General features: G+C 34.8%; 2 protein-coding genes across 3 annotated transcripts; one reads left to right on the top strand and one right to left on the bottom strand.

Moving 5' to 3' along the window:
* The first annotated feature begins 236 nt into the window (after window positions 1–236).
* LOC120328282 (leucine-rich repeat-containing protein 3B-like) lies at window positions 237–7798 on the top strand. 2 transcript variants are annotated; one of them, XM_039394723.2, is made up of 8 exons: window positions 237–541; window positions 2337–2486; window positions 4279–4551; window positions 5270–5344; window positions 5425–5623; window positions 5717–5828; window positions 6826–6930; window positions 7384–7798. In XM_039394723.2, the coding sequence occupies exons 1-8, from the start codon at window positions 336–338 to the stop codon at window positions 7527–7529; spliced, it is 1266 nt and encodes a 421-aa protein (XP_039250657.2). In that variant the 5' UTR covers window positions 237–335; the 3' UTR covers window positions 7530–7798. The 2 variants fall into 2 exon arrangements, with proteins under 2 accessions (XP_039250657.2, XP_039250658.2); XM_039394724.2 differs by lacking the exon at window positions 6826–6930 and having other exon boundaries at window positions 239–541.
* Window positions 7799–9041: 1243 nt separating this feature from the next.
* On the bottom strand, window positions 9042–12967 carry LOC120328283 (set1/Ash2 histone methyltransferase complex subunit ASH2-like). Its single transcript, XM_039394726.2, has 5 exons — window positions 12671–12967; window positions 11984–12171; window positions 11355–11591; window positions 10650–10821; window positions 9042–9564 (listed from the first exon to the last, which is right to left on the bottom strand). Exons 1-5 carry the CDS (start codon window positions 12830–12832, stop codon window positions 9262–9264), a joined length of 1062 nt encoding a protein of 353 aa, XP_039250660.2. The 5' UTR covers window positions 12833–12967; the 3' UTR covers window positions 9042–9261.
* Between the last annotated feature and the right edge of the window lie 11438 nt (window positions 12968–24405).

Genomic DNA, 24405 nt, shown 5'->3' with positions numbered 1-24405 from the left:
CACATTTGGGCATAAAATGTTGAATTGTTGAATCCATTCCCAAACTCGATAGACTTACAATTCGTACTGAAATAGTACAACATAGACGTAAATGAAAACGCAAGAACAACCATGTTCGCAAATGGATATTAGTCGAAAAAGTAACTTATAATTTAATTTTTGTCTAAAAGCTTTCGATTTTCCAAGACTAGCAGGTGACCTCCAGCTAAAATTAAAACGGAATTAATATAAAATAATTTTCCCGCAGGTTCTTTTATTTATTTGAGAGTGTTATCCTACATCAGTCTGTGGTTTTATACCCTTCAACATTCAGTAATGTCCAACCGATATGCAAAATGAAAGTTAGAAAATGGATGATGTGTCTGTTGATTTTGACTTGTTCTATGCAAATACGGATAATAGCTGGAGAAGATGACAATATCGAATGCCCCTTGGGATGTATGTGTTTTCCTGTGGAAGAAAACGAGATGTACGATCCTCCTACTTACAGCAGAGTTAGCGTACTCAGTAACGAAACCGTGATAGCCGTATCATGTTTGAGGTATGGAACTAAGCAAACGAGAAACACGATTGTTCCGTAATGGCAATTAGATAGTTTTGTGATGTACGCGGAGCAAATAGTAAAACGCTGTTAGGATTTCTAATGGTATTTCAGAATTAGCTGTCAATCGTTATTAAATATCGTCTTAGACAAAGTATATCGATAATACTTTGACAAAAAGCTATTGCGTATATTTGGACTACTCCAGATATAACTGTTACAAATCGGTATGCGGTATTTCTTGATACCAGCGCAAATTCGTTGAAATATGATTTGATATTGGATTTTAAAATTTCATATATACTTCACCGTTGTCGAATAATAAGCGCCAGTAAGTCGCTTTCGAATAGCCGACTAGCAACGATTTTTTTTATCAAATCGTCTCTTTTAGATCGTTACAATGCTGAAACGCCAATAGCTATCAGACTTGAATTCCCCAAATATCCACGGTCATGTTCGCCTTATTCGCAATAAAATAGGCACAACCTACAGAATAATTTGCGGAATGTCTGATACAATCCTAAAAATGATTTCATCATTTTGTTTTATTTATTTAGTCCAAATTTTAAATACAATAATAGTTGCGATATATTTGATGAACTGCATTTTGATCTTGGAATATTTATATTATTAAATAATCAATAAGCAACATTCACTACATGGGCAGATCGAAAACTTGCATGTAATCAAGTAAATACTACAAGGTGACAAAAAAGGTCATTTTTTGGTGTGAAAAATATAGACATTTTTCTTTAGCATTCTCAATTCGAACAAGGAGCCTCTGAACGCAAACGAAATTTTCCTCACGACAGTATATCTCTATGAAGGGACTCTATAAGAAAAAAAACTGTGAATGGGCACAAACGCTTGTTACAGCACTTATTATAAATCTTTCTATATGATTTGCCTATTTTCCAGATCCTTTCGTCGCCCCTGTCTGTAATTTTTATTTTTTTGTTCGTGTTCTAGAACTAGACGAAAGATTGAAACAAAATTGTATTGTATATTCGTCTAGGGTCATTTAAAATTCGACTATTACATAAGCGTCATTTAAAACTAACTAATATATACATTTTTTCCTGATATACCGATGGAAGACAAAATTTATTCAGATACTTTATTACAAAATCCATGATTACATGCTAAACTTTTGGCGGAATATTCGGCAACGTATTAAGATATAACATTTGGTGAATAATTGATGAGACAAATTGAATGAATTATGTTCAAATATAAAACCCAGCAATATTTCCACGTCGTATATTTATTCACATTCGATATATTATGCTACGGTTTTACGTCAGTATAAGCAGAGATAATAATGTTGGAAATGAGGTCGATTCTTGTCAAAATAAATAACATACTTTCAAAACATAAAAGGCGGTTGGAGGTCAAAAGACTCAAGATTCTTAAAAGAAATGAGATTTCTCGTATTTCAAATGTATATACATTGATGCTGATTTTATTGCTGGACCGCATATCCGTCATTGATATTTCATCTCGATTTAATTAATTTTAATTTCCTTGAGAATCAGTTTTATGCGAATACTCTTATCATACCCGCATGTTAAATGTTATCGGTTCAAATCCCAATTAGTTCAACTATATTCTATATTGTAAACCAAAGATTGGGCAAGCTAAGACAAAGAAAATATTGTAATAAAAATTTAGGATTTTAAAACGCATATCATGTCACGTGGAATGCAGTGGTTTGATCACGTGATACTGGCATATAGCAATAGTGTTTACTGTTTAGTGAGAAAATTAAACGATGTTCACTATTTTCAAAATTCAGGCAGCAGCTGACAAAAGTTCCCACGGGATTCGCACCAAACACAGCGGCGTTATTCCTCTCCTACAATGACCTAAGTCAACTTAATCGAAGCATGTTTGCTGGGCTAAACAAATTGAAGATCTTGGATATCAGTCATAATAAATTAGTCAGGTAAGTTCGTCAACAAAACACACGTCCTCGTGCTTGCCGAGAGCTGAATAAATGTGATGTTAAGCAAAGTCACGTTGTCTTCATTACCGTTCGGCACTCAATTCGGGCATGACACTAAGCTGAATTAAATATAGAGTTAAAATATAACGGATGAATTATCAAAAACGAATATTAATACTGTATGTATAATCAATCCAGCATTAATCAGCAGTCAAAGCGCAATTAGCTGATTAGCAATTTTATTTTTAGATTAGATTTTTTCTTTTACATAACATGAATACCTTGAACCAAAATTTTTCAGTCCCTCTTTTCTATAAAGCTGCTAAAGGGCCCAAGCTGCGGCCAGCGTGTACAATCACATAATAAACCACATAAAATTGTGAAACAAACGAGGGTCACTAAAACGTTTATTGCGGGTTATCGAGGGCCGCATTGCATTTTGCGAATTGTACATAGGGCCGCAAACAATTTTTGATATATTTTGATAATGTATACTTGGAGCATATTTGTAGATGGGTGTAGTCTGTGACATATATTGTGTTATTTGTGATGCAATAAAACAGCCAAATAAAGTTTTGTTATTTTCTTAAATTTCAAATGCCATTTACATATTAATTTTTGCATTTCACTATTATTGCAAATTACTGTATTTATTACAAAAATCAAAAATGTACAACTATCAAAACATTTTTGAACAAAGTTTTACAGTACCAACTCTAATTAACAAGATCACATGATCATCGGTTAATCGGGATCGTTGAGAGTGTTCGATTAATTTCAGTAATGCAAAAATATTACGTTTATCATTTCATGTATAGATCATTAAACAAACAAATGACTGACTTTTCGGACCAGACTTTTCCTACCATTACGTGGCATAGGACCGCTTGAGTTATGATTGATATTGATTTTTATCAACTATAGGTATAGTGTATAATTAGAATAATATACAAACACATAAAAATTTTCTGTTCGAAGTTGATCTTTGAATTTGTCATATTGACTGCTGAGCTTATTCTGATAATGTCTACTTATATTGTATTCTTTCATTGTACTGATGAAAATGTGACAAATTAAACGATGTGCTTTAGAATTTTGAGAAATGCAAAATTATTGTAACACCCATTTTTCTTTAAAAATGCTACCTTCTTCATGTACTTTGCGTTTCATTTCATGCCTGGAGTTTTTTTTTTTCCAAGCATACTTTTGCTAGCATGATGTGTATCCATAATTGGGAAAAATTGAAAACAAATTTTTTTTAATTTTTTAAAACTACTTTTAGTAATTGACGTTTTCTGTGTAAATAATCAATTTCACTTTGAAAGATTTGAAAAATGTATTACATTTAGATAAAAAAAATATTACAATCATTGTCAAGCGTTCGAGGGCCGCATTGGAAGTTCTCTGAGGCCGCATGCGACCCGCGGGCCGCGAGTTTGACACCCCTGATTTAAGTCATAAGGTACAAATACGAAGTGCGGTTTCTTCCTCCTAATCCAATAGATTTTAATCCGCAGAAAGTGCCACTCAAGAAAATGAAAACATCCTGGACTTGCGTTTTTATTTCAATTGCTTAGTTGGGGGTGTTGCATGTACGTCTTTATTTGAACACATTGTTTTTAATCATACGTACGCAAAAACAAGTCTGGACGGCTCTCAAACGTTAGCCACTTGAATAGTTGCATTTCGAGGAATTAAAAAAAGACTTTTGGCTGAATGGCTTTGCAATTATATTTTCGTTAATATAGTAAATCACCGATTTATATGTCTTTAACTATCTTCATATTCACAGCATTGCGAACGACACATTCGATGACATGCGTGAGTTGGAGCAACTTGATCTTAGTTACAACAAAATACGATGGCTACCGAATGGATTCTTATGCCCTTGGTATCGACAAGGATTCGGCACTCATTTGAGCAATCCCATCAGTTGCAAAGGGTGGATCACAGCTAAAACCCAGCTACAACTTGTATTGGGAGAAAATCCATGGCATTGCAATTGCGCGCTACAGCAATTCGTTGAACAATTCTCTTGTGCATACGAGCAAGCTCCTTGCATAGAGTAAGTTGTTGCTATTACGATTATTATATGTTCTTAATATAATTTAATAACTTCCAGTGTTGCGTTTAAGAAAAAAGTTTGCAAATTCTCTTACAGCCCAAGAAGTACATAAAATATAATCACAAATTTGTGTAAAATGCATGTTTGATCATGTGGACGCGTGCTAGCGTTAATTCGCTAAGTTTCCTTGTTTTCCAAGGTGTCAAAGCTATTTTGCGGGCAGGTAGACATCAGGGCACAGCTGCTCTATTGTCCGCCTAACTACATTGTCTCCAATAAAAATCCAAAATTTTACAAATCAATAAAATAGGGAATTTAGGTTGAGCTTTTTCATTAATCAAATAATATTGGCCTTCTATTAGAATTGCCAAATCCCAAACACATCTTTATCGTTTCGAAAAATTTGATTGTCACCCATGCAGGCTGAGGCGTGAAAATCTCTTCTAAAGCTTTCATATATATGCCACTAAATTACATCATCAATTATATATTTATTCAATTCATCAAAATGGCTGTCTAACACTCCAAGATATTTCAGAATGTGAACATTTTAATTAGATATAAATACATAAAAGCAAGTCACGTTAGCAAAACATGTGAATAACAGATTTAGAATAAAAAATGATCGATTCTATGATAATATATACGAAATTTAAGCTTTTTCTCTATTTGTTATTTGTAAAAACCAATCTCTTTCAAATTATTTCACTTTAAACAGTTTTTCAATTGGCAAGGATGACCCCATCGGACATTGCGGATCACCACCAAACATGCGAGGAATTTCTTTAACGAGGTATACAATTATAATAGAATGAATTTTTTCGTTTCCTTTGACAGCAGATCTTAATAAACATAACAATTCTGCATCTACAGGCTATCATCATTTGAGAGTCAGAAAGGTCATATCAATGTATGCAAATATCGCCAAGTTTATATAGACGTACCACTTCTGGTGACAATGTTTACATGGATAGGCGCGGTTCTAGGATATGTTGCTTATTTCATTTCCTGGAACAATCGAGACATCGCAAATCACCGATCATACTTGTCCACTTTAAATTTCAGACAACAGGTATGAGCGGATTCACACGCAGGTTTTTAAAGTAACTTCTTTATCTCCAACAATTTGCTATTTAAGATTCACATTTACTCATACGTTTGCTAGGAATCTCATCACAGAGGCCAAGGCGAACAGTCTGCGATGCGAACGACTAATTCATCTCCAACTGTGCCAGGCGATTCTTCAAATGCAAGGCGTATATTTCAGAGGCGGAACGGTATGTCAATTAGGGTTATAATTTATGCTATAATATGGCGTCAATTTGAAGCATTTTTAGCAAATTTTCGAAGGTACCATGAATACCAAATGCCACGTAGGGCAGTGAACACGCGAAGAAAAAGTGATAATTCGTTTAGTTTCTATTGAACATTTAAAAAATTTAAATCAAGATCAGATAAATAGAAAGCATAAATATGAAGAATCGCAAAGCAACAACTACTGCTCTTTTACCTTGTTATGCCTACGTCCGAGGTCGTGTCAGCATTGGTATCGGTAGTTGCATTCCGGCAGTATGGTATGGTTCACATATTTCTCAAAAGAATCAGGCCGCCTTTGTTACACGGCTACTATCGCTGAAATGTTTTCGTAACAATTAATAGTCTCAGAAAAGCTACCCTAGCTTTCTGGCTGCGTGTCAGTGGTTTGCGATCCCTCATCTGGGTTACCTCAAAAACCGATTAGTCGTTCGTAAACGCCTTGAACGCGGATTCAAAATAACAGTAGAATTTAAATGTCATGAAATTAACTTAGTTTACACTTTGTATGTGATATTTTTTTTTCTCAAAGTAGGTAGGCATATTTTCGCTCACCAGTAACTTCTGCATTGACTTGTAGACTGAACAGTATAACATGATTTAAAAAAATGTCGATTTATCGTTCGGCTCTTTACCAAATAGATAAAAATGCATTTAATTTGGGCAATGTCAAAGGAATCTACTTTAATATATGCACTAAATGCATCTCATGTAATTTGAACTTTCATGAAGTATAGAATTACCGTTTACATCCATCGTTCTGTGATGCGGACCAAGCAGATGCCACGCTGTTGGTAGTTCTAAAACTGTGACACGATAAGCCGTTGAGGCTTTCAAACCAAAAGAAGATTGTATCGCGAAAAATGCCAAGAAGGTCAGATAGAAGCAAGTTAACATATGATGTGGATAACATAACTGTGGAAAGAAATATTGAATACCAAACTTATACTCTTTATGCAGAAAATAAAGAGATTCAAAAAGATCTGCCGACTGTTGAAATAACTGAAGTAAATAGTCCGGACATATGGATTGAACGGCCCAATTGGGATTTCGAAACCCACAGTGGTAATGCACGCGATCAGATCTTGCACGTCTTCTCAATGTTTGTTGTAGTTTTGGTGAACTTAATAAAGTGTGAATAACCTTGAGAAGCACATTCACATAGAGCACACTAAATCAACTAACCTGCATGTACGCTCAATCTAACACGAATGAATGCAACTAAACTACGTGTCATCAATACAGCGAATCTAACGAGCGCAGCAAGCAATTTTTTTTACAACAGCTCTTGATGTTCTTCGTATCTTTTGCTCATTTCCATAGTTAGAGTTTCTTAAACCATGGGTTATAATTGAATTCCCCTTTTACTGATAAAATTGCAGTATAGTATATAAATGGTATAATAGTATATAAATATCTCTAATTTTCTTTACTATATTTAAGATAAATGATCGTGATCGCAGCATTTGAGAAATATAAGACGTCACTTTCATCATTGGATTTACATTCTTTTTATAGACGAATGTTTACTTCAACCAAGAGCTCGCATAATAGAGGTTGAACCTGCCCGAAGATCCAGTGAAGAAAAAACGTCTAGAGGTTCAATGGAAAATATTCAAGGGAATCATAAACAAATAGATATTTATCATCTGAGCAGCTTGTAGCAAGCACCTGGTCCTAGAAGATCTGCAATTTATTTATAAATCGTCTATTCCGATTGACCTTGGGAGTCATCTTGTGTCGAATATATATATATGTCGCACTTTATTCTATATATATATATCGGAGATGAGTTGGAAGGACTTTTTGATAAAATCTTTCAAACGAGGGGTCGGTATGACTTCTTTGAGCCTTGCATTATTTTTCTATTGTACATAATACACTAATTTTGTACATAATAAAAACGATTCCAGTTTTGTCTCATGTAAAACTATCGACAGCGTTGACAAATTCTTCAGGCAAATGTTTGTAGCGCTTTGGTAGTTCAAGTTTACCGGACGCAGGAAAAGGGTTGCCGATGCGTGCGCGGGCACTACTGATATATACAATGGCTTTTCAAAAAATGCAAATTTTTCCCAAACCTTGTGTTATAAATAATATATATATTTGAGAAATTTAGTTTTTTACTCTTCTGATCTTTAACTCGGTTCTTATCCGCACAGTAAAATACAGCACTTAATTTTAATCACATATGATATATACTGAAAATAAAGTGAAATGAACACATACGAATATAAGAATGTCGGCGTCTCAGTCGTACCACATCGCTAATAAACTTAGGCGAATTTTGTAAAAACAAGGTTAATGAATAGACCTTCCAGTTTTTACTATGGCGCCGGAGGACAACGCTGTCAAATAAAGATGTAATTATATGCGGTCGTGAGACTTTAAACTTTCCGGCCTCGCATCCAGCTTTCCCAAACTATCAACATTCGTGAAAAAGTAGCCTATACATATTCGATTCATCTGGTACGCTATTGCTAGTTTTCATTTGCCTACCTTCGGGAATACACTTTCTTTGGTACTCCCGTAGTTTGTAGGATTAGGCCATAATTTCATTCCAATTTACCTTTTTAGTTCTATTACGAGTTCAGGGACCGTCTGTGTCGGCCAAGTGAATACACCCCTGCCCATTAGATTCAGTCCATTTGCACAGCTCCATGTGAAGTAGGCGAACAAAATTAGTTACCTCCATATTGGTACACAAAACAACACTTCTCGGGCGCTCTTTCTAGTACGTACAACACGAGTTATGATTGTGATATTAACAATAAAAGAGGACCTCTTGAAGTATGCGCACCAAGATAGCGCACAACCTGAACTCAGGTTAGGTTTCAGGTTATGCGACATCTTAGTGCGCATACTTCAGTAGAACCATAAAAAAAGGATATGGCTTTAGCCATCTCGCAAGGACTTTGTAGATAAATGGATTGCATGCAGCCTTCATGCGGTTACTTAAACAAATTCCAAAACCATTTATTTCTTTAACTGTTAATCCGAACCCAGATATTTAATAAAAAGGTCAATGGAAAGTACCCGGCATCTCGATTGAGTAAAATCAAACGTCCGGAATAATTTAAAAAATATAACCTGCCAGAAGATCGCGCAGAGAATCACCCCAAACTGATTGCAACAGCGCTTGCTGTATTCGGACAATATTTAATAGATTTTCACAATTATTTTATGGGATTTTATTAAACAAAATCGGTCTATGCCAAGATGTTTCATAATGTGTAATCATTTATTTTGAAATAATGTTTTCATCCCAATGGGGGAGAATTGTCCGGCTCGATTCTTGCACTACTTCCAGCCCAGACAAGCTTACTTTCCACTCTATTCCAAATGTGCCATGCCCGAAAACCAAGAGCAGCATTATAAAAATTACGATTTCACAAGTCATGACCCCTCTCCATCAACTTCCAAACCGACTGCATACAAAAGGTCAGATATGCAGCATTCCGTGACGAAATCGGCTGCTCTTGCAGAAACTGGCTTGTGAGCACTTTTGGGTGGGTGTTTGAACTTTGGTCCAAAGTTAACAGAGACTGTACAGTTTTTGTATATTGAAATACAGGGATAATATGCTCCTTCATATACTTCGTCCCTCCATGCTGAGCCCTGAGAAACTCCATTTTTGTAAAATTCAATAAAGGCCCCTTTTAAGTGTTGCAGTGATTTCACTGTTTTTTCAACTTCATCCTAAACAAATTTTTATACAAAATAAAACCGAATGAGCACAATATGGTAAAACGTTCTTGGGATAATTTTTTTTCAATTTTTCGGGAGAAGGAGAAAATAAGAGTGAACTTCAACTTCTGTGATGATGAAGGTTCCAGCAATCATGCTACAATCATATATCATGAGAATGGAACCTGCACATCCAAGCAGAGTAATCAGCTATGCTAAGGCAAGCCTGTTCCACGGTAAGCACAATACGCCAGCCACCTAAGGTTATTCCAATAAGCCCACAAGCTTCTAATGCCACACTATGGACAGGTGTCACAAATGCTTTAACATTTGTAGTGATTTTCCATATTTGTTTTGGGATGTATCCACATTTCACTATGAAGAAATATTCAGAACTCAGAATTTGGTTTCAATGCTGATCTGGCAGAGTTTTCCATCAGTGAGCCTGAAGGTAGTCTACAAAGTCTGAAGGTAGTCTGCATCTACAAATTCAACAACTGAAAATCGCGAAGGAGCCTTATTGACTGAGGAATAAGGTAGCTGTAGCTCAGAAATGAGATTCCCTGCTAATGCTGGCCAAAATAAAATAGAATACACTTTTAAGGCTTCAGATCACTATCTCACCATGGCCAAAACTGTCAGAAAAAAGGCTAGGTGGGAAGGAATGCTAGACAGTAGAAGTTCTTGAAAGAAGCTTTTCAACAAAATTTAGTTCACAAGTGAGAACCTTTAAGGGGGAATTCATTGCTAAATAATAAGAATATAATCTAAAAATGGCGTAAATATGTGGAATATTTCATTCTAATCATTCACTTATTTTCTCAGAATCATTTAAGGGCATTATTCTTCAAGGCTCAAAAGTTTTCAATACAACAATACAAAAAATACCACTGCTTTCAATATTATATAAACAAGATGGGAACAATACATGCACATCTTTATCTCGAAAAGACATGAGAATTGTTCATATGCAAAATTCAAATGAAATAATTTAACGATAATAAAATGCAAATCACGTAGTATGTAGAAGGCTTTTGAGTGAATGAGTTACCATAAGCTATGCTATAAAGTGTAATACATAATGAATTACATACTACCTTTTCTTCAAAGTAAAAGAAACTTTTAAATTTGATCAATGCATTTTCTTTATGCGTGTCCGGCAAACATCGGGCAGTTTTTGTTGTCTCGGGTAGATGTATGAAGAAGCCTAGCACATCGCCAGCACCATAACCTTTGTCACTATAATGCTTCCCTGAACTTTGATGAAACCTACGGAAGCAATAATTTCAGTATGAAACATATCATATTTCATATTCATATTTCCATATTCTTTGCAACCTTCAATTCCAAAAAAAAATTTTTTGCTCAAGAGAGTATAAGAAGATCAAAATGACTTCCTTTAATTAAATTGATCTCCACTGAAGTAATCACCAAGGTTATGGGTAATATGGCGTAGTGTTGAGAGAATTACTATACCTAACTAAGTTTTGCCTGACTACAGGGTGTTAAAAAAGTTTCAGGTAAAATTTTTCGTCATGGCAACATTAATAAAGAAACTGTTAAAAGGCCTCAGTCGTGAAATGCTTAATAAATGGCACTTCAATAAAGATGTCAGTCGTTAAATGTTTCAAGTAGCATTTCATCTTAACTTCTGTTCCATTTGCGTTACTTTTTTAACACCCTGTATGTTTTGGGTGTAAACATTGGCAGGCAATGCTAACCTAAAACTGAAAAATTTTGATAAAAAAACACACTAGATGGGAATATTTATGTACAATTTGCAATTTAGAACGACGTCTCACCTTGTACCTTTCCGACTTCTCCATGAGTAACCAAACTTATCATAGCCGAGAGGTGCTTGAAGATTTCCCAATTTTTGCGACCAACCAAGGCGAACATGAGTGTTTTCAGGCATGTCTTGAACAGTAACTTCATAGAACCATGAGCCACTTTTAACATAATGACTAGCACGAATCATACTATATCCTTTTTCCCCAGTCACTGACAAACGATCATCACTGACTTTTAGCTGTGGTGCTCTACAAATGGAAGGAAAATGTTCAAAAGAAATATTTTTTTATCACGTAACTTTGCACAAGAATCTAAGTGATCACAAACGTAGAACCTTAATACTGGATAAACAGTTTTGTAGTGATGTGTGTGCCTAATATAAATGCCACATAAGCCAACAGTATGGCTTTGACTCCGCAAAGTTTGCTCCTGAAACATATATTCCAATTTCTTCTTTCTTTATAAGGCCTGTATTCACGCTTTTCAGCTACCACTATATTTGAAAGAAATTGCATAATGCATACCTAATTTATTGCATGGGAGTTTAACCCGATAGGTGTAAGCTCAAATGTGAACACAGTCTTTGAACACATTTCACTTTTCAAGGAGCAATTACATTCATTTTAAAATTAAATTTTACCTATCATGTAAAGATAGCAGCACCTTTTCATGCAGCCACCTTCGATACAATTTTCCAGGAATAGGTTTACCAGGTATATCAGGCTCTGGATCATTGTCTGGAATATGTGGATCCGGTTCAGCAAGAATGTAACGATAACCATCTTTGTTATAAGGATGTTCGAGAGGAAAGCCATGAGCCGGTAATCTCTAAATATTTAAAGACTGAAATTATCAAAGTTAAAAAACACAAAATAAGTAATATATATCTCACTGGGATGAAGTAAAGCTGGTAGGAGATTTACATATATATGGTGAACCAGTCTCCCTGGCTGCCATGCAAGGATACAGTAACAATTACCAATGCAAAGTTCTATATGTACATGGTTTATCAACTAATTTAATGTTGAATATCGTAAAAAATCTATACTTCAAATTATATTTGAGAAATTGGACTTTGTCTGTTTGGTCGACCAACTACCGATCTTTTCCTAGGATTTTAAGCTGCTTTCCTCGGGATAAATATGTAAGTCCCAGCCCATTTACTTTCAAATTGTATATTATTTATAAGATACTATTATTGCGGTTTGTCCAATCTAGAACATATCCGCCTTCCAAGATCATAAACATAGCCATGAATTTTGGGCTGATGGGAAATTATGAATGCAGATATGATGAATGATTAAACCGCACTGCAAGAATATTTTACCTGACTGTAAGGAATTTCAGTTCTACTTCTTTTGTTAGTAGATGACCCACTAGCATCTTGTTGTTTACGCTTCTTTCTTGTTCCCCTTCCTTTTCCAAGGTTGTTATTCAAAGATGCTGGCTGAGCAGGTGGCGGTGGTGCATTGTTGTATGGCGAATTCATTTTTCCTAATCAATAACTGCAGTTTTGCTAAACCAGATGTTAACTTTCAGGTTTGTATGTCCAATATTAGAACATTTAGCAATGCCTAGGCTATAAGTAATTTTAAATTTTTTTCTGCACTAAAAATACCAATATCATGAATATTGAATAGGTCATATCAAGTTATTTTTTATATTATCTAAAACGGTCTCGGGCATTCAGCACAAGAGAATTGTGCATTCATGATTTTATTTATCAGTTCACATATTACAGTATTAACGTTACATGCCCGCACTGGATGTTGACGGGTACAGGTAGAAGGACGAGAAGGCATGACTTGCAATACAAATTTTTTCCTTCAGTAAATCGGATTATTTTTTTTCGAGGAATCCAATGGTGACGATTTTAGATTGGGCTTCCTTTTAGTTTATTGTGCAGTCTCGGTTTGCGGAATTGTGCCGATATTGAGGCCTACAACTGTTTCATAAAGGAGGGTTTGCACTCACTGTTGGATAGGATAGGATTTACATATTTATCCCGGGGAGAGGAAAGCCGATAAGACGGCTTATCCATATGGCAAACCACGGCCTCTCGTCCGGTTACCATTCCAAGTCGGGTATGGGATTAGTTTTACTGTATTGTTTGTTTTCGGAAGCATGGACTTGGTGGTGGAGGAAGCCGTAACCGTCCAGCGGTTACATGAACCACCCAACGACGGCGAGGAGTCCAGCAATCCTCTCGCACATAACCATCCCTGCATGGGATTCGAACCTGCGAACCCACACAGAGTAATTAGAGGTGCGGTGGCGAGCGTATTCCTCACGCTTAGCCAGTTGTAATTGATGTCTGTCAATGCGCCCTATTCTCGAAATTGAATAACTGTGCTGCACTGCCCGACGGCAGCAAGGAGTCCGGCAATCCTTTCACATATCAGCATATGCAGACATGATTATTCCAGAGAGATTTGAACCCAAGCAGGGTACGGTAATACTGTAATAAGAGGTGCTGTGTGGAGCGTACGGTACCGGTATTCCCAGCGCTTAGCGCGATTCAACACACTGCCGAATCAGGATATTATTAAGCCATCTCATTTCAGACAATATAAACAAGTAAATGTATGGTACGCCAGGTACCGTACCACCGTACGACCACAGCCAATACAGCAATAGCAGGGGAGTGGTGCTCCTTCTCACAGTCTTATAGGCGACTTCCAGACTTCATGATGTCAGAGTATTCATACGGGACCTCATATTATATTTGTATCATCATGTGCCCGCTCACCAGCACACATTCACAACCCTTGTTATATTGGTAGACTACGGGTATAGCCTAGCCCAGGGGTCGGACAACCTACGGCCCGCGGAGCAATATAATCCGGCCCGCGACGCTTTACTGATTTATAGTACGGTACGGTAACAAATGATGGCTGTTTTGTCGATTATATTCTTTACGCAAAAGAATTTACGTGTAGACTAAATTATATTATAACGTATAAGTATAAGTATAAGTTTATTTCGACTCCATAATCAGCATAACAATACATTTGACAGATAAAAACAAATAAATAAAATCTGATTATGAAATCAGGGGAGCAAACAAAACCTTAGATAAGGTTTATAACGTACAAAATATAAGATGAAAGGTTTTGCTAAGAGGAAGTGGTACGTGTTTACTCACCTAAAATTATCAAGTTATTTCACACACGCTCACATGCTCCCACCAGCCACACACACACACAACCACTGAGAAGTTATTTAAGTAAGAATGAAACGCGATAAATTTAGGGTATACTATACAGTAAACAAAAAAAATAAATAAACAAATACTAGAAAAGAAAATTATCTGCCACACCATATTGATATTTTTGTAATGGTTGCCATTGCCAAATTGATCGATCTTCTAATCGTTGATTAGGTATATAAAAGGAAGATTCTATTGAAAAAATATTGCCAAGCTTATTATAGTTGGAGTCAAATGCCAAGTTGCCCAACCAAAGTTGCCAGAATTGGGTGCATGAAGAGGTGGGCGAGACCATTTCATTCCCCAAATTAGAGCCTATTATTGCCAAATTATAGTCCAGATTGTAATAAGTAATTAAGTTACCGGTAACAGTAAAATTACTATAATTAAGTAAAGTAGGATGTGGAAATAAATTGGTTACAAAGGGTGTAAGTGAGGTTTTTCATTCTTGGGTATTGATTTCAGACAAGGATATGGGAATGAGGTTGTTATTTCACAGGATATCGGGAGTCTTTTTTTGTTTTTTTCCTTATGTGTTTTACTTCATTTAATCACTTTGAAGTAACCTGAAAAACAAAAAATAAAACTGCGAGTAGATGTTTCAATGATTGAGTGAAGGGGAACGCTCTGAACTATTTATTACAGGCAAAAAATAATTGTTTAATTAAATGGGATGTATTGTCATTATATAGCGATGGATAGATGATCTATGATGACATTCTGCTTGGGACAGAGAAAAATTTATCACACCATGCAAAAACACACAAAATTTTACTATCTATACCTTGGCCAACAAGTCAACTCAAACACCATGCCTTAACATAAAACGCATGCATACATAAATGATATAAAAACCACATCCAATTACAATGACCCACAGCAAATTAAAATCTGAAGGGGAGAATCCAACATAGCTCTACTGCTCGCCTAGTTGCAATAATTAGTAACCTTGCAGGAACAATATTGTACTATCTACAACCCTTATACCACCACTCAAACATAAGACCAAGCGTGTATGATAGGGACATCACAGCTAGAAAAAGATAAAAACACGAGCGTGAAGTGATAGAATGTGTGCAGTTATTTAAAGAAAATATCATCCGAGTACGTTAGCTACCTATATATTTAAAAAATATATATATATACTCATGCATGTCACAATACCATTTCTTTGGTGCTGGACTAGTTCTGGCCAAGTCGTGGCAAGATATTATTATAGTCGTGGCACAATATTATTATAGCTGTTCAACATTTTCATTAAAACAATAATGTGCAAGTGTGGAGTGTCCCAAGTTTTTGTCATCGAATACCACCAGTAGTAATTTTTAATATTTAATATTTGGAAACTAAATGAGACTTGACTTGTTTTTGAAAAGATTTTTTGGACTTTAACGTCTTCAAATTTAAGGGAAGAGAATTCCAAAGTTTGGGTCCAGTAAAAGACAAGGAATGCTGACTCACGGATTTACTCATGAAAGGTACGAATAAATCAGAACTACTTCTTCGGTTGGAGGTATTTTTGACAAGTATGTCATTAAAGCAATTGGGCAGCGCATTATTATGGAAGTCGTGAGCTAGAGATAATATTTCAAATTTCATCATATCTTCAACCTTAAGTATATTTAGTGATTTGAAGTAAGAGTCTACACTTTCACGTTTTCTTTTACCAAAAACTATTCTTAAAAAATTATTACAAATACTCTGCAGTTTTGAGACAAGTGTTTTATTACCATGAAGCCAGACTGAACAACAATATCGAATATGGCTAAGTAGTAATGATTGAAACATTGCTAGTAGAGCTGATTGGTCAACACACTGGGATACTTTGGCAGAAACTGCTAGGTTTCTTTTTGTTTTACCAATAACATGCATTATTTGTGATTTCCATGACAGATTTTCATCAAAGATAACTCCTAGAAATTTTATTTCTTTCACTCTTTCAATTTCATTGCCATTGAGCAGTAGTTTTTTTGAACAACTCACACTTTTATGCTTGCTTGGATGGAATAATACAAATTTAGTTTTGTTAGCATTCAGAGATAATTTATTAACTAACATCCAGCTATGAATGTTGGTTAGTTCTTGGTTTGCAACTGTGAATAGATCTTCAAGGTTTTCCCCATGAAGAATCAAGTTAGTGTCATCAGCAAACATGATCGACTCAGAGGATTTCAGACACCTGGACATGTCATTAATGTAAGCTAGAAAAAATAATGGGCCAAGTAAAGATCCTTGTGGAACTCCGTGCTTCATGACACAAATATTTGTAGAGAATGAGTTGTCATATTGCACAATTTGCTTCCTGTCTTGAAGGTAGCTCTTGATCCAATTGAATGGAACGCCTCTAATTCCATAGTGATAGAGCTTACTTAAGAGGATGGAATGGTCAATGGTGTCAAAAGCTTTTGAGATATCAAGAAATATTCCAATTGCATGTTGTTTGCATTCAAACGCATTGGTCAGTTTGTGTACCAAGTATATAATTCACAATTACTCGTTTAATGAGCCTCTAATTTAGACAAATGGCAACCAAACGCAGAAAAGTTGATGCTAAGTTAGGGCTACTATATTTCAGTATTTGAAAAAGCAAAATTCCGGACAATGCGTAACTATTTTCATGGGACCGTATATATTATATATTCGCTACCGAAATGCTAAGGCTTTTTTTTTTTTTTTTTATTGAATTTTTATTAAATAAAAACAATATTGCAATAAACAATATCGCTCAAAATCAAAAAAACAATAAATAACAATATCATTTCAGATCACTCTATAGGACATGCATTTTTTGGATTTTCATAAATTATAAAACATTATATAGCAGCAAACAATATTAATAAACTCCTTAAATCATTCCATAGATAATTTTGGATTTTATACATAAAAACATAGAAATAAATAAATAGTAATGTTACTCTATAACACAGACATAAGAGTATTTTTTCATAACATGAACATAACAGTTTTAATCAAATTATCTTACAGAATAAACATGAGAGAATTATTTTTTATTTTTTTTCTAAATCTCACACTTTTAAATATATATTAGGCTATATAAAGACTATAAACAAATTAGAACAAAAACACAGTTGTCAGGTTTAAGCTAAGTAATCAATGATTATATAAATAAACGCCATTTTGTATTATGTATCATGATTTTACCATTTTTCATTGCGATATATTTCTCATTGTTTCGAATATCAGAAATGAATTTATAAAAAACATCAAAAACTGGTTTACGCTTTTGAATCCGACATCTATATATAAAAAACCGTGCAGCTAACAGCACACAGTTGATGAATTGTATATCAGAAATGTCATCGAAGCCAATAAAACATTCTTTCATTCCAAGATTAAAATCCAAGTTATCGGTCTTAAAGACAATCCATTGGTCTATGTCAGACCAAAATTCACTGGTGATTGGACAATAATAAAATAAATGCAAAAGGGTTTCAATATGTAATTTACAGAATTCACAGAGGTTTGTTTCCACTAGTCCGAATCCATATAAAACATTATTCAGAACTATAGCTTTATAAAAAAATTTAATTTGAAAAGATCTAAGTTTTGTTTCAATAGTTGATAAATATGAGTTTGTGAAATACTTGTTCCATTCCACACAAGGGATATTAAAAGATTCCTGCCAAAAGGATTTGTACATGTCTGGTGGGACAAATATTTTTCCAATCATTATTCTATATGCATTTTTACATGAGAAGTTTTTTGTAGTGGATGAAAGGAATGCACTAAAATCAAAATCACAAAAGTCATCACATGATTGAGCAATCTCATTCCATTCCTCAGGAATACTGCCTATGATTTTGTAATAAGTTCTATAATCATTAGCATTATATGGCATGCAATATTTACTAATTAACTCGAAATAAGTATAAAAAGTATTGCTAGAAATCAAGTGTTTCAATTCAGAAATACCATGCTCTTTCCATGTTGAAATATAAAAAGGTTTTCTGCTGTATTGCAACTTTCTATTGTACCATATGGATTGATTGAGTATATGTACATTTGTAACAATATTTTTAAAGTTATACCAGTATACTAACATGTCCTTAATAGTGATAAATGGAATATTTTTGATAAAATGAGAGTTCCGAAATAAATTTCCCTTTAACAAGGATACCAAATCTAAATCATTCAAATAATTAAGTTCAACAAGTTTCCACTTACAAACTTTGGCATCGTCTAATAGAAATCCCACCCACTTAATTTTTTGTGCTATTATAAAGCTATGTACATCAATCATGTCAATCCCACCCAACATTTTTGGACCAATTAATGTTTTTCGTTTGACTCGTTCCCATTTGGAGTTCCATAAAAAATGATATAATGCAGCATTCAGTGACTTTATATATCTATCTGGTATAGAAACGGGTATATACGTAAAACTGTAAGTGAAAAGAGAAGCAATTAATGTCATAATAATACACACCTTACCTAATAATGTAAGATTCCTCATCTTCCATACTTGAATAATATTTTTTGCCTTGTTTATGATTTGGGGGAAATTTACATCAAATAACTTGGATAAGTCAACAGGAATGTTTACACCAAGCAACTTTAAAGAGGAAGTCAATTTGAGGCCAAAATAAGCAATGTAATCTATGTTTATAGGTTTTCCAATTTGCATTATGTGCGATTTCTCCAGATTAGTTTTGCATCCAGAAATATTACCAAAAACATTTAAAATATTAAAAAGGTTTTCAGCACTGGTACTTGAGCCATCTGTAAACACAGTTGTATCATCAGCTGCCATTGCTAATTTAATAGTAGAATCGCCAATTCGTATTCCCCTAACTCCTTCATCTGATCTAATCATAATGGCCAAAACTTCGATGCACGCTATAAAAAGGTATGGTGAGAGGGGATCTCCCTGTTTTAACCCTCTTTCTAATAAAAAGTCATTTGATATGTAATTATTATTTATAACAGACGATGAGCTGTTTTTGTACATGATCTTGATCCAAGATATAAAATTTCTGTGAAAGCCAAATTTCTCAAGAACTTTAAATAAAAAGGCCCATTCAACGCTATCAAAAGCTTTACAAATGTCCAAATTAAAAATTGCACCCGGTATATTATGATGTGATGTATAATTTATCAAATCACATACCAATCTAATGTTTTCACCCATTTGTCTGTCCTTAAGAAATCCTCTTTGATCTTCATTGATGATATTGTTCATAACTTTCTGTATTCTGGTTGTTAATATTTTGCTTAAGATCTTATAATCTGCATTGAGCAAAGTAATCGGTCGGTAGTTTTTAATGTAATTTCTTTCTTTATCCTTCTTTAATATCAAGGAAATTAATCCATGTTGTTGGGTATCGCTGAGTGCTCCTATATACCAAGAATGATTGTAGGAATTTAACAAAGGAATCTTGATATCGTCCCAAAACTTTTTATAAAATTCACAGGGGATTCCGTCTGCTCCTGGGCTTTTATTGTTTTTCATTGAATTGAGTGCTTTACTGCAATCCGCCATTAAAATTGTGCCGTCGCATTGTTCAGTTGTTTCTTCAGCCATTTTCGGAATATCCAGGTAGTTAAGGACATCGTCGATCTCTTTTTCCTGTGGCATAGTTGAACAGAATAAATTTTTATAAAAATTACGAATTTCTTTTAAAATAATCTTCTGATCCGTTTCTGTGTGGTTATCAATTTTTAGTCTTGTAATAGATGAATTAGTCTTTCGTCTCTTTTCTAACCCAAAAAAATATTTAGAGTTTTTTTCACCTTTTTCGACCCAATTAGCCTTGCTTCGAATGATACATCCTTGAGTAATACTTTGATATAAATTATCGTATTCCCTCTGTTTTAGCAATAGATTGTTATATACCTGCTCAGAGTTGTCTGTTAACAATTGTGCCTGCAAATTATTTATGTCGTTTTCTATCTCAATCATTAATTTAGTACTTTGTCTTTTCTTCCTGCACGAGTAAGCAATTGTTTCCCCTCGGATTATGCATTTAAGAGTGTCCCAAAAAATATGAGGATTGACAGGATGATGTGAATGATCATATATGGTATTAGATATAACAGTGCGTATTAATTGAACATAATCCTCATCGTAGAGTAAGCTGCAGTTTAATTTCCAGTATCCATTACCACGTGGTGTTGGATCAAGCTGTATGTCCAAAGTACAGAGAGAATGATCTGATCTTATGCTTGGTACAATATTACAATCTTTAACTTTTTCCAGAAGCGTATTTGATAATAGAAAGAAATCAATTCTTGTGAAAATCTTTGTTGGTTTTTGTAAATGAGTATAGGCTTTTTCCGTAGGGTGAGGTAAACGAAATGCGTCGCATAAATTATATTCATTTATTATATTCAGTACGGTTTCTCTAGATTTTTGATTACTATGCTTCGGTCTACCACCATATTTGTCCGAGTCGTTATTTATTACAAGGTTGAAATCCCCTCCAATTAATAGGTGATCATACTCTAAATCATCTAAAACTTCAATCAAATCTTCAAAAAATTCAGGTTTGTCCATATTGGGTCCATATAGATTAAGAAGACCAATTTTTTCACCTCCAATAGTTGTTTCAAGAGCGATGTATCTTTCATTTGGGTCTGTCCGTATTTTGTGAATAATATATTTCATAGATGTGCTGAATAAAATTGCTACACCACAGGATCTACTTGTATGATGGTTAAATACACCAGGTCCTCCCCATTCCTTCAGCCATAAATCTTCATCTTTATCTATTCCATGAGTTTCTTGCAAGAAAATCATGTCGAATCTTTTTTTTTTGAGAAATAAAAAAATTTGCTTTCTCTTTTCAAAGTTTGCTATTCCCTCTGTATTGAAGGAACCTATATTTAATGTTGCATTATCCATTAGTCGGAGACACTTGGTAACTACCACAAGTACATGAAGGGCCATTTTTTGATCCACTTATTATGCCACATGTACAGAAAGTTATAATTTGATTGCATTGGACATTATCACAATTTTTGAACATTCCTTTTGCAGGTGGCATGATTAATGAAGAGCAATGAGATTTTGATAAAAACAGTTGAACAGGTTTTACAAGTAAGTAGATTTTTATCCCATTCACTTATGTCTAGACAGCATGGTGAATAATTGACAGGCTTTTGGCACAAGTTGCAAGGAATGGAATTATTAACATCTGCCTTGTCTTTCGGTAGAGCAAAATAACCATCATTTTGACAACATTGCTTTAAGATCAAATTAGATGTGCTACAATATTCGCACATTACTTCTTTTGATTTATCAGACAGTACTATTTCGGATCCACATTTGGCACTCATTAATAGTTTGCTTGTTTCTTCATCTACCATATCTACATCATGTTTTTCACTTGTTGGTACATAGTCATATTTTCGTTGAAAACGTGGCTGGTCATTTGGACTATCTGAATGAAAGCGTTTTTGTTGTCCGACTAACAAACTTGGATCTTCTGGTGTTCTGGCCGGTTGTGTTGTCTTTGGTGTTTCAGTATTTATATTCAAGTTGGTTAGCACCTGATTTGATATTTCTGTTGGTATTTGTGTAGAGGCTTTCTGATTACTTTGTACTTGAGCAGTATAAACATTAGACAATTTTATAACTTGTTCAGTTGAATTTTGTTGAGGTTGAGACTGTGTCAGGCTATCAATATTCACAATATCTGTTAGTATAGAAGTTTTGTTTCGTCTTTGCATTCTTTGTCTGTTTTCTTGGTTCTGAATTCTCATTGGGCAGTCAATTTTGAAATGATCAAATGAGCCACACTGTTTACATGTTTTCCTTTGGCCATAATATTTAACTGCAAGAATGTATCCATCTACATATATGTAGCTTGGTATAGGGTTTTCGTGAAGTAATTTCGGTTGTATCTGAATGTTCATGGTTCCTTCTCCTATTCCATCTTTATCCTTTGATTCAGAAACCTCAGAATTGAACTGAACAAATTTAAGTAAAGCTGATTTCACCATGCTTGTATTTAAATGGCCTGGTACCCATGAGATGTCAACCTTTATCTTTTCAGGCTCATATAAATGCCACATGCATAGAGGAAGAGGTTGTGATTCCAAAAATGTAGCTAATTTCAGTATACCTGCTCTTGATACACATGTAACATCAACAGAGTTGTATGGTCTTATTGCGATGGTTTTAACCTGATTTTTTGTTAAGCATTGTAGGATAAGGTTCTTAGCTGCATTTCTGATACCCGTCTCAAATTGATTTTCTTTAGAAAACTGTATATGCAAGCAATGCGGTCTATTAATTTCCCTAATTTTCATTTTGTCTCTAAACGGCGGTATAACACCAGAGTGATTCTTCAAAACCTCGGAGTAAGAAGCTGCCATGTCGCACACCGAACGATTGGTTACGGGTCCGAAATGCTAAGGCTGCAAACGTTGTACGATACTCGTGCTAAAGCGCCAGCTACCGAAGTGAAAAGTATTGTTTGTTTTTTTTTTCACCGCAAACAAATCACAGAAAAAACTTTTTATCGTCGACTAAAATACCGCCGGCACTCGACCAGGCGTATTTCGCGCTTGGGCGATAGGAACGGATTTATCAGCGACTCGAAATCCAAGATATATGTATTTTATTGGGAGCACAAAATAAATGTAACAAAACGCTTTGTTTTACTTTATAACTTCTATTTCCGGAAACCGGGTGCCGTGAAAAGTAAAATTTTATCTAAATTAATCGCAAAAAATGTTTTATCATCTAACGTCTGGTATTCAGCATTTTCCGAGAGAATTCGAAAAGTCATTTAATTTAAAATGGAGAATGTTTCACTATTCTAAAAATGAAGATTGTTGTAATCTAAAAATTGCCTGTATGATGGCAGTCGGCACCAAAAATAAAACGGTGCAATAACGCCGTCTTCGCGTTCTGAATATTCAAGCTGGGATTACAGTAGGGTTGGTTTATCCGGATAGCGGTTATCCGGATAACCGGTTAACCGAGAGCTATTTTGCTATCTGATATCCAGATATTATTGTAACGGTTAACCGGATAATAGCCGAATAGAGCAGTATAAACACTGCATATGCGCATTAGTGATTTTATATTTTTTGTTGAGTGGCGACTGACATCTCCCAGAGCATATAATAACAACTTTTATTCACACTACTCTGACGATATTTGAACCATCCGTGAAAGCTGGAAATGAACTTCACTATTACATCACAAAACACGTAGAACAAATGTGATTATTGCGTATTTGCATTGGAACTGGAAGGTCTTACCATTGATGACTACATAAGGTATCAATGTTATTGTTAAGGCATCAATGGTCTTACTACTTACTGAATAAAGCGCGAAGAGCACGAAATATTATTATAATATAGTAAACTATGGTCGTAGACTTAACGGACATCCAGCCGTTCAGGGATTCAAAGGACCTCTCACTAAGTTTGGTTGTTAGAAGAATACTACAAATCAATAAGAGTTTTAGAAAGAATAACAAAATTAATGGACATGCCGTCAATTCTTTGTATTTCACAATTTGCTTATAATATATTAATATTGGAATGTATTTGGCAAGGTCGCCGCGGGCCGGCGGTTGAGAACCACTGCTCTAGAGTCTAGACTAGTGTTTCCCAATGACAAAAGCAGTCAGAACTAATTTTATCATTACCGTATTTTACGGATCATAAGGCGCACTGTCAATAATTTGCCTAGATATCAAAATCGACGAGATCAAAACGACTGTCAGAGCAGGCACCGACTCCATCATACAGGCCAGTGTTTCCCAACATTTTGGCCGCGGACTATTTCCGAATCGAAATGTATCGCGGCGGACGCAAGACACGGAAATTAAATAAACGTTTATTTTATAGAGATTTTTTATTAGGAAAACTATAAAAAC

Source organism: Styela clava, chromosome 7, assembly GCF_964204865.1.
Source record: "Styela clava chromosome 7, kaStyClav1.hap1.2, whole genome shotgun sequence".
Lineage (NCBI taxonomy): Eukaryota > Metazoa > Chordata > Ascidiacea > Stolidobranchia > Styelidae > Styela > Styela clava.
The sequence above is the reverse complement of the archived record's forward strand: the minus strand, read 5'-3'. Positions and strand labels throughout refer to the sequence as shown.

Excerpts from the sequence above, each read along its gene's own strand:
- LOC120328282 (XM_039394723.2), top strand. The coding sequence starts at position 336 with ATGAAAGTTAGAAAATGGATGATGTGTCTGTTGATTTTGACTTGTTCT. Across the intron at positions 5,624-5,716 it reads CTTTAAATTTCAGACAACAG|GAATCTCATCACAGAGGCCA; the intron begins GTATGAGCGGAT and ends TACGTTTGCTAG. Across the intron at positions 6,931-7,383 it reads GGATTTCGAAACCCACAGTG|ACGAATGTTTACTTCAACCA; the intron begins GTAATGCACGCG and ends TTCTTTTTATAG.
- LOC120328283 (XM_039394726.2), bottom strand. The coding sequence starts at position 12,832 with ATGAATTCGCCATACAACAATGCACCACCGCCACCTGCTCAGCCAGCA. Across the intron at positions 12,172-12,670 it reads CTGAAATTCCTTACAGTCAG|AGATTACCGGCTCATGGCTT; the intron begins GTAAAATATTCT and ends TTAAATATTTAG. Across the intron at positions 10,822-11,354 it reads AGAAGTCGGAAAGGTACAAG|GTTTCATCAAAGTTCAGGGA; the intron begins GTGAGACGTCGT and ends TTGCTTCCGTAG.